The following is an 18,364-nucleotide window of genomic DNA, read 5'->3' as shown; positions in this document are numbered from 1 at the left end:
GGGGATGGAGGATCTCAAACCATGGTTGCTTCTGTGTGGGTAGGCTCATTTGCCTTCTTGTCTCCTTTATTGTATGGTAGTTGTCATCCATGGGTAGGAAATAGTGACGCAAGTGTTGTGTCATTCCATTCCTTGACTGAAGCTAATTGAGCACTAAAACAAGAATTCAAATCATTCCTTGCATGCCATTGATTGTGGAGTTGTCAGCTGACTTTGATTAAAGACCATTTATTATTTTTATCTTACACTAGCAAGTTCTTACTGAAGATCTGATAACATATGTTATCTATTCCAGAGGAATTACACTCACAAAGCTATTGGAGTTATTGTCTTACAATTCTCAAGATCAGAAAATTTTGTGGTCTCTGATAAAATCATGGTCATATGTCTGGTAATAATATCTTAGGGGTTTAATGGTTTCATATGTCTTGGGCATTGACCTTTATTGGATTCTTGCATGCATTGGTGTGTTTCTGCCCCTGAGACTGAAATGTGCCCCCATTAATCTTTTGATAACTTCATTGAAGATTTTGGTGGCAGCTTCTTCTAATTGAAAGGTGATCTTATGTGTTCTTGTTCTTCCTCCAAGATCAATATCAGCCTGCATGTCAGTTATGACACTTCCTGATCTTAATCCTGTATCCTATTAGAATTAGAATTGGACAAAATTTTGAATTGACTTATAAGGATTTAATGTGCATATTATTATTAATATGCTAATGAGTCAGTTATCTCATCCAACCAAATTAGTCTCAAAATTAATGGAGTCTTGATTTGCTAGATGAGAAATTCTTTCTACTTTTTGCCTTTAATTACCACCTCATACTGTATAATTATGATTCTAGTCTTTGTTTGTTCCTGTTTATCTGAAGAAGCTTGTCACCATGTATATTTGAAACACAAAAAAAAATCATAAAGTAAAAACAAAAGGATTCAGCTGCATGTTAGGCTTCAAAATTTTGTTTGTAAAAAAGCTGCATGACTAAACTGTGGTATTCTTTTAATGTGATAGTATCTCTTCATGAGATCAAATAGAGGCAAACAAGTCTCCAATCCAAGAAAACAGCAGCAATCAAGTTCTTTTGTTTGGACAACTAAACACAAGAGGGTTTGCAATGGAAGCTTCTTAACTTGGTCTTAATGAATGTAAGCTTAAGTTTTATACACACATATGATGGTATTTTTTGCTCAAAACACAGACCCATCCATAAAGAACAAAAGATAAAAATGACATGTATCTATTGTATATTCTACATATTGCACAGGGACTAACTGGATAAGCATATATATTTTTTGAAGCATCAAATGACTTCTGATTTGTCTGGTTCACCCGAAATCTTCAGACTAACCCTTTTTTTCCATTGCTTAAATCTTCTGTAGAAACATAAGCATCACTATAAATATTTGCACGCAAGCCCACTGTGGTAAATTTTCAATGAAATCCATATCACAAACCAATAAGAAAGTCATTGGATCTGCCCAAAGGTCGACAAATGACAGCTTCTCGTATCTCAAAAGTACTACACATGATCACAAACTTCAAACACAATGCAAAGGTGGTTGTCCAAAACACACAGATCATACCTCCTTATGCAAAGCCTTTGTGCTCAACCAGTGAAAACAACCAAGTGCTGTTTCTTTGCAGCATGTCGTCATGGGTCAGTTGAAGTGCTAAGTTGTGTGCTGACAGAAAAAGGTTTTAGCATCACCGATTTGATAGGCATCACAGCAGTATGACACCTAGATTCTACTTTATAGAAAGATTTAATTGGTAGAGGACCATCATGGAAGCGCTAGCCATCACTGCTGCACAAACAAACACCCTTCTTCCTTGGTCTACAGACAAAGAACTCACTGCTGACCAGTTTTGCACCTTTGGATTGGTGCAGCTACGGAAATCATTAGTTCAAATACTCCTTCCATAAGCACCTTAATCGTCAGATCTTCATTTCCTCGGATAAAATGATAAAACACACAGATGTAACAAATTCAGGTCATTCTTTTCAAGATGATGTGAGGCTGCTTACGATGCTTTGCAGATTTGCTTCTTGTTTTTTTGGTCCTCACTGTAAGCATTTCCACATGCTCTGGAGATCAGTCCCTACTATGAGTTTGCAATGCATGAACAAACTTCGGATCAATAAGCACAGCAATATCATGTTGTTGTTTCAAAAGAATTTCCTGAAATGGTCAAGATAGTGCGGTGCTGCTCCATGAGGACTTGGTGTTTGGTTGAGCAACAGGATGAACAGAAAGTCTGATTGTATGAGCATCTGTTGATTTGTGCACATCAATGCATTCCTTCAGGTCTTCCTCACATGTTAACAGGACCCACTCCGAGTCATCATCCAGATACTTGATGCCTACTAAAGCAGTATCACCTATGTTAAACCGCCTCTGGATCTCTTGCTTTAACTCTTGGAAGCCCCAAGTTGGCTGTACTCTGAATATAACTTTTTCTTCCCCAAAAATTGCTTTGACCTTAAGAAAATCACATCTATTCATCAGCGGAAAAGACATAGTTCCTGAAGAATGATGATCAATATGAAACTTCTGATTCAGGGTTCTAACCACAGATTTTGGTGCCACCTCAGGTTGGGAATGGAATTCAATGTGGCTTTGAACTTTCTCAAGCATGTTACTCTGATTCTCTTCCACTGAAGTATTTTGTCTGAATGAAAATTCATGAGCATCAATGCACTTCCTTTGCTCACTGGAATAGCCCTGACTTGAATTAGAGTTTTGACTACATGAGGAAGAGGAAAGGGAATTTGATCCAGATGTCCGTGAGATTAATCTACTTTCTAGCTGTTGGTTTGCATTCGAGAAGTCTGGAAGATCATTTTGCTTTGACAATGAAAATGTGGTACCAGTTGCTAAGTTGTTTTCTGACCAAGTGGCTTTTATGAAGTTTTCATAGAGGGAACTGAACTGGACGGCTCCTCCAGGACCATGGACGGAGTCTATAACCACTTGCAGTTTCCTTAAGGAGTGACCAACCTTCTTGATCTTCCGTGAAGGCCAACGAGTAATTCCATGTTGCCTACATATTCTTTTAAGTGTAGTAGGGCACACTGAAAAGAAGCAAAAAATATTGATCTTAACAACAATAGATGTGTCAACATTCAAGGCAGGTCATCCTATTAGGTGGCAAAGCAGTAATGATGTCGAACTATTTTTATTAACTTATGCAGGCACGTAAGCTAACCAATCCACGTTATGACGGATGAACCTGACAGCAGTAGTAACATTTTTCATATAAATGCAAAAAATGTTTCGTCATTTACCTCTATATTTAACCACAAGTGGAAGTAGAATGAAATCTGAAATGATGAACTCAATGCAGTTATTTTAATCAGAGATGCAAGGTTCATTATGGAACATTACATGAAGTATACTAAAAAAGTATGTAACGTTAGAGCTAAAACAATAGCAAACCTATCAGGTTAAGCAACTAAAACATACAATAGCATTATTAATTCACTGACTGATAGTAAAATGCAAACTTTCTAAGAATATATTGTAGGATTGGAAATCTGTTTTTTGTGCTTTCAGTGATAAAGAGAAGATGGGTTTAAAACATGATCAAACAAGTACTACACAATTTCATGTGAACAAACACACACATGGTATTCATAAATGGCAAATTCATCTTGTTTCAACTTTCTGTGTATGCTTATTTAACCAAAATTCAGAGTAAAGAATATATTTCACTTCTTGTGATTACTTGTCTCTAGATATTATTCACTCATCTGGGAATATGGAACAAGCACAAATTCGTTATTCTAATAATATTAGTACCTACATGTCCAGGCTCTTTTGGAGCTTAGCTTGGTCTCCATCTAATGATACCATGGGCAGTTTAGCTAATTATCTAATTTTGCTATCTAAAACTTCTGTCTCATTTACTTAAATCTTAGTTTGGTCTTAGAATGGAATCAATCAAGATCGTTTTGCTAGTCATGGTTGCAGCTTCTTGTTAAGATATAGTTCTACAAGTGTCTTTGGTGTTAATTTTGGATTTTCCTTTTGAACAAAATCAAGGTTCATATGGTTTAGTTTTCCAAAACCCACCATCTTGTCATGTGGAACATAGTGACTTACTCGCTATAGAAGGATAAAACAGGAATTTTTAGTAATACGATGCTTACCTCCTAGGCTTTTCGCAGCATCTTTCAGGCTACCAGCAAAATACTTCTGAAGCTCTTGCAGACTGACAATCTTTTCAGTTTTTGTATGCCTCTTTTCAGTTTCACTATCCATATTTGAAACATTAATTTCAGCAGAAAATGAAACTTGATTATCATAATTGGACTCGCCATAGTGCTGCTTGAACTCGGAAAACATATCTCCAGTAGGTAGTATTATATCCGAGGGATCCCAATGTGCTAAAATGCTGAATCCCTCCTCAGTAATATCTACATCAGGTGTTCCTACTGGGAGAATTTCATTGACAGTTGATCTTTGACCAATCTCAGAAACAGATTTATCAGAGAATGTACCTGAAGGGATTTGATCATCATTTTCTAACACTGTCTCATGTTCTAGCTCCTTGGTCGTCACAACTCGTAGGGTCTGACATACTTCTTGTATCGTAGTAGACAAAGAATTCAGCATCAGTTTCTGTTTTTCACTTTCTATGCAATTGATAGGTAAGAAGAACTCCAAAACAAAGTCTACTTTTCTGGTATGAATACATCGCAGTCGAATAGCCACAGCAGCTCTCAAGCGGAACAACTTAGCATGGTGCGAGAGGGGATATTCTATCTTGCTGAAGTCCGTTATATCTGATGAGAAGCATGGTTGATTTGTCATAAATGCTTTACCGGCAACACCCTGGCCTCTCAACAAATGATGCTCAGAGCACGCTTGGTGAAAACCTGACATGCTAGGATCTCGCACATAACAGGCAGCATCGACAGTTGAAACACAGTCCTTGAAGTTTTCATCAGAATGTCGGGTGCCCTTCTTGCCTTGTCGAATGCATGAAATCCATGTTTGAGCTAATGGCAATCTATGGCTCTCACAGGCAGCTTTCAACACCATTTGGATCTCTGGCAAGGCATCATGGTAAGAGTCACCAGACATCTGACAAAGGAGAAAAATGTGTCAGTATGATGTCACATTGAATTTGTTTTCAGGAATCTCTACAGCTCACCTTTATGCGGGGAACACTTGAAACTTCAGAACTCCTTAGATCGACTGCCTGCAACAAGAAGTCAGGTATCATAAGCAAAGATCTCTAGAGAAAAAGAAAGAATATTTTTTCCATTTCGATGATGAGAATCATATTTTTGTGTGACTTTAATGGCTTTATCAATATTTATTTCAAATACGAAAAACAAAATTGTGCAGCAATGTAGTCAACCGAATGATTGCAAACAAACAGAAATCTTGAAGCGACTTAAAATCCAAACTTCAGTAGATTAGCATCACAGTGAAGAATTGGACTTTGTCATGCAACTTTATAGAAAATTAACTCAATTCACTAGTACAAGGAATCTTGGATCTTAAAAGGATACAAGGAACTTATAAGCATGTCAGGACAATCATGAAAATTCAATAAACCTCTATGAGATCAAGAAAAATAAAGCTATCAAGAAGAGATAAAAAAGGTTTGAGGTTTCAGAGCATGCTGCAAAGATGGTGATCAGGACTCACCTGAAGAGCATTGCAGATGATCTCAAAATCAGAACTGTAATTAACCTTTTGTGTCATCATCACGACCTCGACAACCCCTAAACAAGATCGACTATCCATCTCAAAAATCGGTAGGGCGATCGTTCCACAAACTTCATACCGCTGAGCATCACTCACACGAGGGAATTCACAGCTGCTGAAGTAGCGCACATCCGGTGTCCACTCCGGCAACTTCCCTAGAAACACCCGGCCAGGCAAGCCCACTGCCTCACGAGAGTTCTCATCAGCCAAGAACTGGTACCTCGTGGAGACCGACCGATACTTCACAAGCCCCTGACAGTTCGACCCTAGCAAGAAAGGTTGACCACAAGTAGTAACAACTTGTTGGTTTCCTCTCATGACAGGCACCCAAATCTGAACAAGGACATCACCATCTCCATTTGATTCCTTGATATACCTCAAGGCATAACTCAGTCTTTGTTTCATGGTAGGCTGAATCTGCCGACTCATGGCTGATCCATAATTAGAATCATCTGCTTCCCATTCACCTGCAGGACTCGGATAGATGGATTGTCCGCCCTCGAGCATTTGAATCCGGGTTTCTTCTGAAGCCGACTCCACGGAGAAAATTGATCTCTCTGCATCAACCTGGTAATCAATCCCTGGCAGGGTCGGGTTGGGACTGCTGTAGCTAACTCCGAGAACAGGCAATAAGAGAGCAGAGGTGCCTGTTTGCAGGAGATCACAACAATCAAAGACTGATCCTGATAACAACTCATCCATGAAGTCCAAATCACCGGCAGCATCTGATAGGGTTTGGCGAGTGGAATCCTCCATCAGTCACGATCTTTTCAGAACTCCATCACAAGATCCTTTCTGCAATATGATCCGTATCTCAGCTCAAAAACCAACACCTTTAAGAAGAACAAACAAAAGGCCGAATCCAAGAAACCAACAAGAACATATTTTTTTGTGGCATTCAAAGGAAAGCCAGTAGGTGCCTAAAGGAATCTTCAAAATGGAAATTGGTGGCAACAACAAGAGCAGAAGTAATAATTCACAGGCCCACAAAGAGAACTCATGAATCATTAAACAGTTTTGGACCCACTGCTGCAAGAAAAAAAGGATTCCAACTTGCTTGCAGGAGAAAAGGAACAAAGAAAGGTCACCTTCAGAGGACTACTACTCCGAGATGAAGAACCGCACCACTAGCTTCTCGAGAGAAGTGCAAGAGAATATAATAGAGAGGAAGGGAGGGAGATCAGGATCTTCAGATCTCCAACTGTCCGGTCTGCTGCCCAAAACACACCCCCAACCTTCTTTACCAGCAGCATGTCAGCTGAATCCTGGCATTGGATGGTCTTCGAAGTGGTGATGGAATCTCAGTATCTTTCCCTTTGTATCCCCAACTGATGACCAACGTCTGACTGCACGCAGGAGGGGACAGGCTCATGCAAGGGGTAGAAAGGGAAAGCTGAGGAGTACTGCGATGTCTTAGCAGGACAATGTTGACTGTCCAAAAGAGGATGGAGGAGGATCTATACCTCGAGATTCTGGTTTGGGGATCTCGGAAGGCCTGCATGCCTCACGCTCACTCGGACCCGTGAGATGGCAATGGTGGCTGGTGGTCCCATCTCTCTCTCTCTCTCTCTCTCTCTACTTTTTTGGGAGAAGGGCCATGGATTTGGTCTGTGGAAACCACAAGGCACCACATGGGTGGTCCAGGGTTCACAGGAATCTTGGCACCCACTGCACCAGAGGGAAACCAGAGTCTGGTTTGCATCACAGAGAAGAAGATCGAAAGGTTCTGTCCACAGTAAGATTCTATCATATTATATTCATCTTCCTAATGAATTCAATTAATATTCTGTTTACAGTGACAGCTTTCCACTTGTCTTTTGTCATATTGCCTTCCCTGTAATGAGGAAGAAGCAGGTAAGCTCTAGCTAAATGATTGGATTAGATGAGGTGCACTGAAGAGGAGGGTACAAGTACTGATAGTTCTTGAAGGAAAAAAAATGATGATGATGATACCCTAGAAAAACACAATATATAAGTACTGATAGATGGGATGCACTTGATGGTACATGAGGCATGATCAATCCCTCTTGGACAACTTTCCACTGCCATCACCATCAGCACATCTTTGGCATTGAAAATGTTGGAGGACCAATGGGTTGAAAACTTGATCCAGTTGGATACCAAAAGATGATGACAAAAGCCTCTAGAATTGACTTGGGAACTTTCTGATGGTGAGTTGCTTCTGACCTCAAGAGACAAACCAAAAAAGAAATTGTGGTCTGCGGCTTAGTGTGCTGTGATAGGGAGGTCATCTCCATGCCAGCATTAGCTTAGTAGACAAGCATCTAATTCCAGAGTTTGCACTATACTAATGCTGTCCTGTTTGTTGAGCAGAACACATTGATTGGGTTTCAGTGCAAGAAATTGCCCATTTAAAGCTCAGCTTTGTTCTATAAATGAGGTGTTGGAAGCTTATCATTATTAAACATCCTTTGCATCATGCATTCACTGAACTTGTCATTCATCAAGAAAGCCAAGAAATAAGGTTAACTTGCAACAGCAAAAGGCCTGTTTGACAGTGAGGCAGAACATAACATAATATGATTCATCCACCCTCATCTCCAAAAGTCCAAATCCCTGGGCTACTAATTTGTCTGCTTTGATGCTCATATCATTGTTGCATGCACATAGTGTTGGCTCAGAAACTTTCTGCTTGCATTTGGGAGACTGATCTTTGAACATCTTCTGAAACTTTTTATTTGTGTTTGTTCAGTTCACTATGCCTTCTGTGGTGAGAAACACAAGTTGACTATTCAAGCTTCAACTTTTCTTTTCATTGAGTTATGTGCAAAGTAATATTCTTTTATAGGTTCAATTTTTCTTATCACATGCAATAACAACAACAAGAGGTAAAGTCTCAACTATTTGAAATTAACTACATAAATCTTTTCTCATCATTGAGCTATGTACAAAGCAATATTCTTTTATAGTTTCCAGTAAGAACTTTTCAGATGATATTGTGTTTACCAAAGCCTGGAAATGAGAAGATCAGTTTGACAGAAATATACAATTATGAATATGAAATTGATGGCAAGTCACTTGCTACATCTTTGCTGCTTATAAAAAGAGAACAGAAAACACTGACATCTGATACCAAAACATATTGGATTTAAGATAGACTTTCTGATTATGAAACTCAGTGGCATGCCTACTATCAATGTAAGAGATATTTTCTTCAACTTTTAATTTTAATTAGTAGATGGAGTTGCCACAGATTAGGGCAGCATGTTAAGCTGCTGTTATTGGTAGAAGCTAAATAAGTAGGGTTTGAATTCGGATTCAGATAATAATATAATTAAAATAGTGATTTTGGAAAATGAAAAAAGAATAAAAGATATATGTAGATCATACAGCTCAACCTGTAAGATATGCAGCTGCCCAATTGCTTAGATGTTTGATGGCCACACTTCACACACTCTCCAAAATAATTCTTCCTCGACATCTATGCTTAAAATAGTCAGGTAAACCAAATCTTATGATCATCTGACTTCTTTTTGCACCAAGTAAATTTACTAATAGAATAATTCTTCCAGTAGCAGTTTTCTGCTTAGCTTCTTCATACAAATGTTATAAAAAAGAGGTCATCTTAATCAAGGATTAAAATATCATATCGAATCGGAGTTTCGATCTTCTCTCGATATGGTACGGTATGGTACTATATACCGAGCGATATATCATTCGGTATATATATATAAATATATATATGTATATATATATATACATATATATATATATACATATATATATATATATATGTATATATATATATATATGTATATATATATATATATATAAGTTAAAAAAAAAAATCCACGACGTCGCCTCTCTTCTCTCCAGGTGATGACATCATAGAAAAATGAGTCAACGTCACCGATCTCTTTATACGGTATGGTACGGTACGATATTCTCTCGATATGGTATAGTACTACATACCGAGCAGCATATCGTTCGAGATATATATATATATATATATATATAAAATAAAAAAATACAACGTTCTCCCCTCGACGATGTCACAAAAAAATGATGCAACATCGCCTATATATATATATATATATATATATATATAATTTATAAATAAAAAAATATCATCCGATAGTAAGTAGTCCGCATATTGATTTACTGTCGGACCGATATGTACCGCCCATATCGAGTGGTATCATTCGAAACTGTATACCTTGATTTTAACAAAAACTTAACGTGAATCTCTCATATCTATATTACTTCCGGAATATATTTTTTTCCACGAAAAGAAAAAAAGCCTATATTACTTGCTATGAAGATACACCAAAGTCAGCGACATCAAAATCCCATTACATCCAAAAACTGTTTCTAATTAGCTTCCAAAATGTTCCAAAGATGATAATACCAACTATGTTCACCGGAAGCCAAGTGTTCTTGCTGAGGTTGTGCGGTAGCCAAGGACTTCAACTTGTACTGGAAACTAAATCCTTTAGGAGGAGGCTACACGGGGGAATTAATTGCCGATGATTGAGAGCCACTGAATCAAAGCCCATCGGCTCAGTTCTTATAAGAATCCTTAAACATTGCTAATGGAGAATGGTTGGTGTGCTCCCCAATCAGAAGCCAAACTGCTCCATAACCGGAAGTCAGTAGGAGCACATCGATGCAAGCAACAACGTAAACATATGCTTAATGTTAAGTTCACTCAACCAATCTACGCATTGTTTATTGACAACACTATTGAATAGCATCCCATCATTCCACTTGTGTATATGTATAGTTTGACTAAATGCATGCCAGCGCTTGGGTGGTTCACATGTATTTAATATATTACAACCATACCTTTTGAAGCATGAAAAGAAGATCAGCTTCATTCTTCAAGTCAAAGCAAGATTGGTGTTTCACTTTGTTTTGATTAAGGGTTTCAGATGTGGATTTCTTGTTCAAGGATATGTTTTTTTTTTTTTTTACTAAATCAAGCATCTATTTCATAGTATTGGAAATTTTGATATTTTTCTCATAATTTATAGAAAAAACGAGGAATGATTTCTATCTACAATGCTTTGAATTCATCCGAGAACATCTACTTATATTAGTTAAAATATAGAGTATACATTTTTTAAACAATAAAGAAATACACGTAGTCCAACAAATCTCCTCTCCCTCATCTATTTATCTTAATCTAAATCTTTATTTTTTGTTTTTAATCTTAACTATTTGAATTAATCTTATAATACCTCCTTATTCAAAATAGTTATAACTTTAATTTGTTTTCAGAAAAATAAAATTTTTCTTTCGGCAAAGTTTTTGTAAAGATACCAACAAGTTGATCGTTGTTGTCCATTTGAATTTCTTTTTTATTAATCAATTTACGAATGAAATGATATCGAATTTTGATATATTTGGATTCTTTACCATTGCAATAGTAAACTTGTTGTTACAGTATATTTTAGTTAGTTCATCTTATTTTTTTTTAAGATCTATTAGAATTCTTCAAAACTAAATTATTTGACATATCATACTTGTAGTCGTAAATATTCGCCTTAGAGCCTGAGAGAACAACATATTCTTGCTTTTTTGTTGTTCATGAAATTACTCCTGAACCAAGGCTAAATATATAATTCTGAAATATTTTTTCTATCATCTACACAACTAACCCAATCACTCTGAGTATAAGAATGCAACATAAAATCTTTTATATGCTCATAACAAATATTATAGTTAAGAGTTTCCTTATATATCTAAGAATTCTTTTAACTACTTCAAAGTAATATTTGCTAAGACTATACATCAATCTAGATAATAAACTAATTACAAACATAATATTTGGCTTGAATGTTTGAGATAAAATAACCCTCCGATTAAACTTCTATAATGTTTCTCTTTTTTTTTCAACTCCATTATCTAACATAAGTTTATCATTTATATTTATTGGAGCATTCATTAGCTTATAAGTTTATCATAGAATTCCTTGAACTTTGAGTTGTTAAACTATGTTCCATTATTTCTAATGAATACTTTGGAGTTCTAGGTAGTCAGAGAAATATCAATGTCCCTTAGCACATTGATGCAGCTTAGCAGAACAGTAAAATTCTTCCAACCCGATCCAACTTGATGGATTTTTAGTTCATTTAACTCTCGATGAGCAAAAACTACTGATCTAACCCAAACTGATGAGAGTATGCCTTTCAGGATTAATAAATCAAATTCAAATCTTCACTCACTTTTGATATGGAACCAAAGGGTGTTATGGTCAATCCAAGAAAAGATGCATGAGAACACAGAAAAGGATGTCTCTTGAACACAGCTCATGACACGTTTATATCGATTTTATTTGACTCTGAACGAGTTTAAACACAGATAAAAAAAGGAGCTCTCATGAACACTGCTTCTCCTGTCCTTTTACTTGGAAGATTGCTCTTAGTCAGTGGGCATTGCACCAAGCAAACACGACACACCAAACTCTGGTAACCATGGAAGTCCTTTTCCATACCTCATCCTGTTGACGTCAACGTACCTTCAACACACAAGAAAGCCATGTAGCAGACGGAATAATACAAGAAACTGCCGAAGAGATGAAAGGATCAAATCTGCCTGGCTATCATCTAAATCATGAATCATCGAACATAAAGGCTGAGAACATGTGCCACACATGTAAAAGAACAAAAAAATAGTATTATCATAAATCATTAATCGAATGCATAAAGAGAATAGTCGGTGCCAAATCTCATTAGATCACCATCCTCAAAACTGCTAAAGCATCTTCAAAAGTTTCTGAATCCAACTCCATCTGCATCACTAAGAATCTAAGACCTCGGACTACATTTGTGTTCACCGAACCTGAGCATTTATCCCTTGAGTAATTGCTTCTTCTTCTTCTTCTTCTTCTTCTTCTTCTTCTTTTCCTTTCTCTTCCATCTCCATATTTTCGTGTGAATGATGGCATATTGTATTATTCCTTAAGAAATACAATGTGGCATTCCAATAATGTTCTGACTGTAGATCATTTAGCAGTCACGATATTTGATGCAACCAAAGTAAATTGCAGCCACATGCACAATCTTTTTCTTTTAAGACTGGTCAGATCAAATTTATTTTCTACATCTTAAATTAAAAAAAAAAACATTCCACACACAGTTATTCAGACCTTGCAGAAACTGCAAATACAACACTGAAGGATGAACCAGATATGGACAATTCCAATAAGATCCTTGAACAAAATTTCATTTTTTGATTTATTTCATCTTGTTTCAAGGATATAATTATTGTCAAATAAATAAGTTTAGAAAATTCACTTGACAAACAAGGCTTGGTCTGTCCAATTCCATGAAGAAAAATTCTTCACTATCCAATCAATAAGGAAGAATCATTGACAGTGCTGAAAGAATCTTTGATAGGGCCTAGATCCCTATCAATGCTTTGATCTTAAAAGACGAGGCCTATTGGTAAACAACCGACCATTGGCTCGCACAAATGCTGCTATACCCAGACTCAGACTTGCCCAAACAAGTGAGAGCAATATGTGGCGAACATTGATTTGAGCTGCAGAAAAAAAAGGAAGAATGTCAGATAGTAGTACACTCTTGCCAGGGTTTCCAGATTGGAAGCAACCCAGAAGAAACTGCAGAAAGATTTTTCAGTTGAATTTCGAAGATATCTTAAATGAAGGCAACCTTCTCCAACCATAAAAGCTAACATGACATGCAAGAGTACAACCAACTGCTTCAAGCACTTTTTGAACATAGGCAATCAAAAGGCAGGGTAAGCATAATTTCAATTCACTTAGTGCATTATAATGTAAACAAATCAAGCTCTTCTAAAAATGTGAGACATTTAATTATGGACACATATAAATGTTATTCATTAAGAGTTTACTGCAATAATGTACAATTACTTAAAAAACTATATCACAAAGAATCTCGTAAAGAGTCCTGTCATTAGGAGGCCAAGTTTTTTTTTCACTTTCAACAGAATCATCCTCTTGTTTTTGTTTTTATTTCCTTTTTGTTTCTTTCCTACATAGCAACACATTGGACCAGTCAAAAAGTGCCATTTTGAACCATTCCAGATGGTATCCCCTGTGGTGCCAGAAATCAAATCCTTAATGAAGTACAAATTGCTCAAGTGTACCCAAGATCAAAACTTTTTGAAGTGATTTATTATGGAAGGATGGAACTATATATAGGATAATGAACTCATAAATAATCTGTACACTATTTCAAAAAGGTGCCCCTCAAATTATTTGTGTGCCAATGATTACTTCATTCAATGAGATATCATATTTGTTTTTTCAATACTTGATTTGGTTGACCCCTGTCAATGCATCATATGAAGTTTTTATATATAAAATCTCTCCTTTGTTCTTAGCACAGTAACCTCAGTTTCATCACTATCATCTATGATCATTTGCATTTTTAAGAAGAAATAATTTCATGACAATTTGCATTGGGCTGTGAACAGTGTCGAGCAATCGGTAAGTAGTTAAAATTTCAGGTAGGCATAAACCCATTGGCAAAAAAATTGCCAAGTCTGGAAATCAAAGGAAAGTTCTGATTTTGTTGCATGAGGGCATTCCTCAAAGAGTGACTGCACGATCAAATATGGGTCGAAACAAGATCCATGATGGACAGAATTCGTCTAATGCCAATATAGAGCAATATCAGCGTTTCATCAGCAAATTGAGAACCCCAGACAGATAATTTCCCAAGACAGAACAGCATAGATCATTAGAAACGATGTTGATTCAAGAAATAGCATCAGCAAAAGGTTCAAACCTATTACCATTTTTGGCTGGTGAATACTCATCCAAATAGAAATGAACTTCAAATGAAAACACCCTTTTGGTTTCATTTAGGATGAATACTCATCCTAAGATCCTTAGGATGAATCTTAGATAAGCCTACTGGAAATGCATGAAGGATAATTCTTCAGAAAATTCTTCTACAGTGGTTATGTTCTAGCCTTTCCTGAACAAAGTCCTTTTCTTCCCCCTCCTTTTCTTCAAAAAGAAAAAGAAAGAAAGAAATTCTCCCTAAAAAATGTAGTTTGATCCTTGTTCCAGACTTCCAGCAAAGATGCTCATGGCTTAAGGCCTATAAACCTAGATTATTAATGACCTTTCCTAGGTCACCTGTCATACAATATACTGATTGAATGAAAAATACTAACAAAATATTATGAACCCTTATCCACTAAACCAATTGTGTTAACTGCTTAAAGATCCTAAAAGGAAAGGTAGTGGAACATCAAATAAAAAAAAGGATAATATTCATATGATGAATCATTTACTAAACTGTCATGATCTTAGTCAGACAACGTTAACAGAAAATAGTATAAAAGCTTAAAATAGACACCATGAGTATGTACATTTCACATTTTACTCTAGAAGCAATTTTCAAGATAACAATTTTCATCATTGTTGTATGCATTGATCAACTAAAAACAATAACTCTACCAGAAATGTCAATTAACAGAAATTGCAGTCTTACCTTGTCGTAGAGACATCAGTGCGAACATAAGCCCAGTCAAGACCAATGCTAGTGCCAGTCGAAAGGACTAAAAATGACACAGAAAAAAAATAATAAGTCTATGCATCTTGAGTAAACATGATATATCAGTTACATTTATATAGACTCCTCTCAAGACCACCACTAGGGGAAGCCTCATGCAACAGTAAATAGTTTTTTTCTTCAAAAAGACAAAAAAATAGACAGTTCGATTCATGACACAATCATTAAAATGGTTCTACACATTCAAAGTAAATCCATATAAAGATTAAGTTCACAATATTTGTCAATCCATCAAGTGTTGCACAAGAGATCAAATCAATTGCGCTTTCCAAGGTTAATGTTTGGACAAGTAGATGGACATGAGTTTCAAATCTATTATAATGATTTTCCATGTGGGATATTTTAGAGGATGTGGAACAACTTCCATCATCAGTTTGAATCTTTGAGGCTTCTGCCAGTGTGTGTGCGCAGACTGAGAAGGGTCAAATCCTAATGACCAAGGTCACAAAGGACTTTGGAACCAAGTCTCACACTGTTGCCTTACTAAAAAATGTACAAACAGTTTCCAACAATTTTTGCCTAATATGTTACAATCGTCAAGTAACCATGGACAAAAATCATGTAGCATTAAAAGGTCCAAAGAGCATTAACCAACTTAATCCAAGGTTGAAAAATGGATAGATGCACATCCAATAATCTCTTGAACTATTACTTCAATATATAGTATTTTCTAGTGCTGCATGTATTTCAGAATTTATTAAAATTTCTAGTTTACTTTGAAGGAAAAGATAATTTAGCAATCAGCAAAAAGGGTGCATACACCATATGTAAGATCAAATTATTTTTTCTTTTAAAGAAAATGCACATAAACAACTTCAACAACTAGCGCATTCTCAATCTTGTTCCTGTTCTAGAACATTATCCTCCATGTAGAAATAATAGTCATTTATGAGATGCCTATTGCCAAATATAGCTCTTTTTTTGTCATGCACTGTCACCATAAAAATTCACAATATCTTTGAACACATGGATTTTTGTAATATCTTCAACAGTACAACTTCAATTATGAAGATAAGGCATAATGAATTCTTCGAGAAATAAATACATCAAGGCACTGACATGTAATTTAACAGATAAAAAAATTTGGAAATTATTTGTAAAGCCCCAGTCAACTCTAGATAAAGTACTGGTCCAAACCTACCGCATATGTCTCCAAGGCTCCTGCTTTTGTTGGAGAACTCATATCTCGACTTAGAGACACAATGTAATGCCCTTGTAGCAGATCAATTGCATCCTTGTAAGCCATAAAACAAGTGAAAGAAAAGTAAGAATCTCATCTTAGAAAATGTTTTAGAAGAACTAATATGCAGACCTCCATCAATCATTCCACAAATAATTGAAATATTTTTTTGATATGTAAACGATTCCGATGTCATAAAAGGACAGGTAAACTATTCCAATGTCATAAAAAGATTGGTAAATGATCCCAGAAGGACAACCTCTTTCTGGATGAGGAAGCAGAATCCAGTGGTCTTAATAGCAGCAGAAGATATCTAATTGGGATCTCATATAAAGAACATCCAGTGCGATGTCAAATGTGCATAACACACCATCATGGAAAACATGCTATGTCAAACGTGCATAACCTAATCTTCTTCCTAAAACTACTCTTCCTTTCACCCAGTTCTCTCTATTACCAGGTATTGATAACTTTAACCTAGGACAACTGACATGTCAAAGATCTTAGCTGATGTAGACACTTAAGAAAGATTAATTGGTTCAAGCATAATCACTTCAATTTTTTGTAAACCATGTAGAGGATCGTCTTGGTATCCTGTGTATGATACATCCTGTTCTTGTAGTTTATTTTGAACTATGTTACTTATACTGAATTACAAGTTCAGCATGATTGAAGCATATTCTCTAGATTCTGGAAGTTATTTTCCAGAATAAATCATTTATGGATAAATATGCCTTCTATAGATCTATAATATTCACTAGAATCTCCACCTCAAGACTGGCTGTGCACGTGTATATTTCTTAGTCACAATATTTCCTTTCCAGAGATCAATTGCCCATGAACTTGTGTTCTTTCTATGATGTTTTTGGTCTAGATAGTAAAGAAGACTCATAGAAATGCCAACTATACTACAATAAGTAATATCTTTAATTCATAGCGTCATAGAAATTTTGAATATGGAAGAAGACTGCAAAAAGAATAAATCACAATTGCGTAACAACCTGTTTTGTCCCATCAACAAAGTTATTCAAGTAATAACGAGCTAGAGCATTCCATCCATCTTTTAGAATTCCCTGTACTGTTCGATTTCCATACCTAGGAAACCAAATAACATCAAACAGTTAAAGAAAAAGAAAATACAAATAAGTATACGAGATATGATTGAGCAGCATGCATATTTTTATGATACATAAAGCTATATCATACCTATATTTTTCAGCAAAAAAATGTATAAAAAATGGATATACATATAAAACAGGTCATTAAATACAAAAGAAAGATGAAAAGAGAAGAATACTTCTTCAAATACCAAAATCATCAAGAAGAAGCTGAATAATTGGTATCCAACTCTAAAGAATTACTTCAACAATTAGACCAAAGTTAATCTACTTCACACAGAGTTCTCCAACCAAGGAACATAGTAAAAACAAATTTTCCTATACAGCTTATGATTCAACTTACAACTAAGAAGGTCCAAATTAGGTTCAAATAGAAATAAAGGGTCAAAGCTACATAAAATATTTGGAACCTACTGTAATGGTCTATAATCTACACACGTCTTAGTGCACTAATTCTATAAACATCTTCATTTATTTCCCCTTGATGCATAGGAAAAGTTTTGAACATACTACTTGACAAGGCATATAAATAGGTGTAGATCATGTCTAAACCTATAAAATACAGTTAGATGTTCCAGAAATCAATGCAAATTTTAATAAAAAACATTGTGTTTAAGAAAATATTTTCCCAAAACTGGTAATTGAATGCCAAATTTTATGGTCTGAGGTAGGCTGGAGCAAGTGTCAATTAAAGAATGACTTCCTAATAGCAAGACGAGCACTATTGGCCAACAGTGACCAAGAATTTAAGTATGGACATATTAGGGGTTGGAGCTGTTTACACACTCAATGCAGCTTCTTGTCAGCTAAAA

General features: G+C 35.9%; 2 protein-coding genes across 5 annotated transcripts in view; both read right to left on the bottom strand.

The window, feature by feature from the left end:
• Positions 1 to 1,048: 1,048 nt before the first annotated feature.
• LOC103985774 (protein NLP1) lies at positions 1,049 to 6,957 on the bottom strand. 2 transcript variants are annotated; one of them, XM_009403599.3, is made up of 6 exons: positions 6,810 to 6,957; positions 5,662 to 6,516; positions 5,159 to 5,206; positions 4,152 to 5,088; positions 2,572 to 3,074; positions 1,049 to 2,481 (listed from the first exon to the last, which is right to left on the bottom strand). In XM_009403599.3, exons 2-6 carry the CDS (start codon positions 6,475 to 6,477, stop codon positions 2,191 to 2,193), a joined length of 2,595 nt encoding a protein of 864 aa, XP_009401874.2. In that variant the 5' UTR covers positions 6,478 to 6,516; positions 6,810 to 6,957; the 3' UTR covers positions 1,049 to 2,190. The 2 variants fall into 2 exon arrangements, with proteins under 2 accessions (XP_009401874.2, XP_009401873.2); XM_009403598.3 differs by having other exon boundaries at positions 1,049 to 3,074.
• A 5,939-nt stretch (positions 6,958 to 12,896) lies between these two features.
• The window catches only part of LOC135674258 (phosphoinositide phosphatase SAC6-like), a 33,137-nt gene continuing 27,669 nt past the window's right edge, over positions 12,897 to 18,364 (bottom strand). For all 3 annotated transcript variants that reach the window (XM_065183929.1, XM_065183928.1, XM_065183931.1), the window contains 4 exons: positions 17,436 to 17,529; positions 16,396 to 16,488; positions 15,174 to 15,240; positions 12,897 to 13,227 (listed from right to left, as the gene is read on the bottom strand). In XM_065183929.1, coding sequence (XP_065040001.1) covers positions 13,097 to 13,227; positions 15,174 to 15,240; positions 16,396 to 16,488; positions 17,436 to 17,529 — 385 coding nt within the window. In that variant the 3' untranslated portion in view covers positions 12,897 to 13,096. The remainder of the gene's footprint in view (positions 13,228 to 15,173; positions 15,241 to 16,395; positions 16,489 to 17,435; positions 17,530 to 18,364) is intronic.

The sequence above is a fragment of the Musa acuminata genome, chromosome BXJ1-5, assembly GCF_036884655.1.
Source record: "Musa acuminata AAA Group cultivar baxijiao chromosome BXJ1-5, Cavendish_Baxijiao_AAA, whole genome shotgun sequence".
Taxonomy (NCBI): Eukaryota; Viridiplantae; Streptophyta; class Magnoliopsida; order Zingiberales; family Musaceae; genus Musa; species Musa acuminata.
Note: the sequence above shows the minus strand (reverse complement) of the source record. Positions and strands in the feature narration are given on the sequence as shown.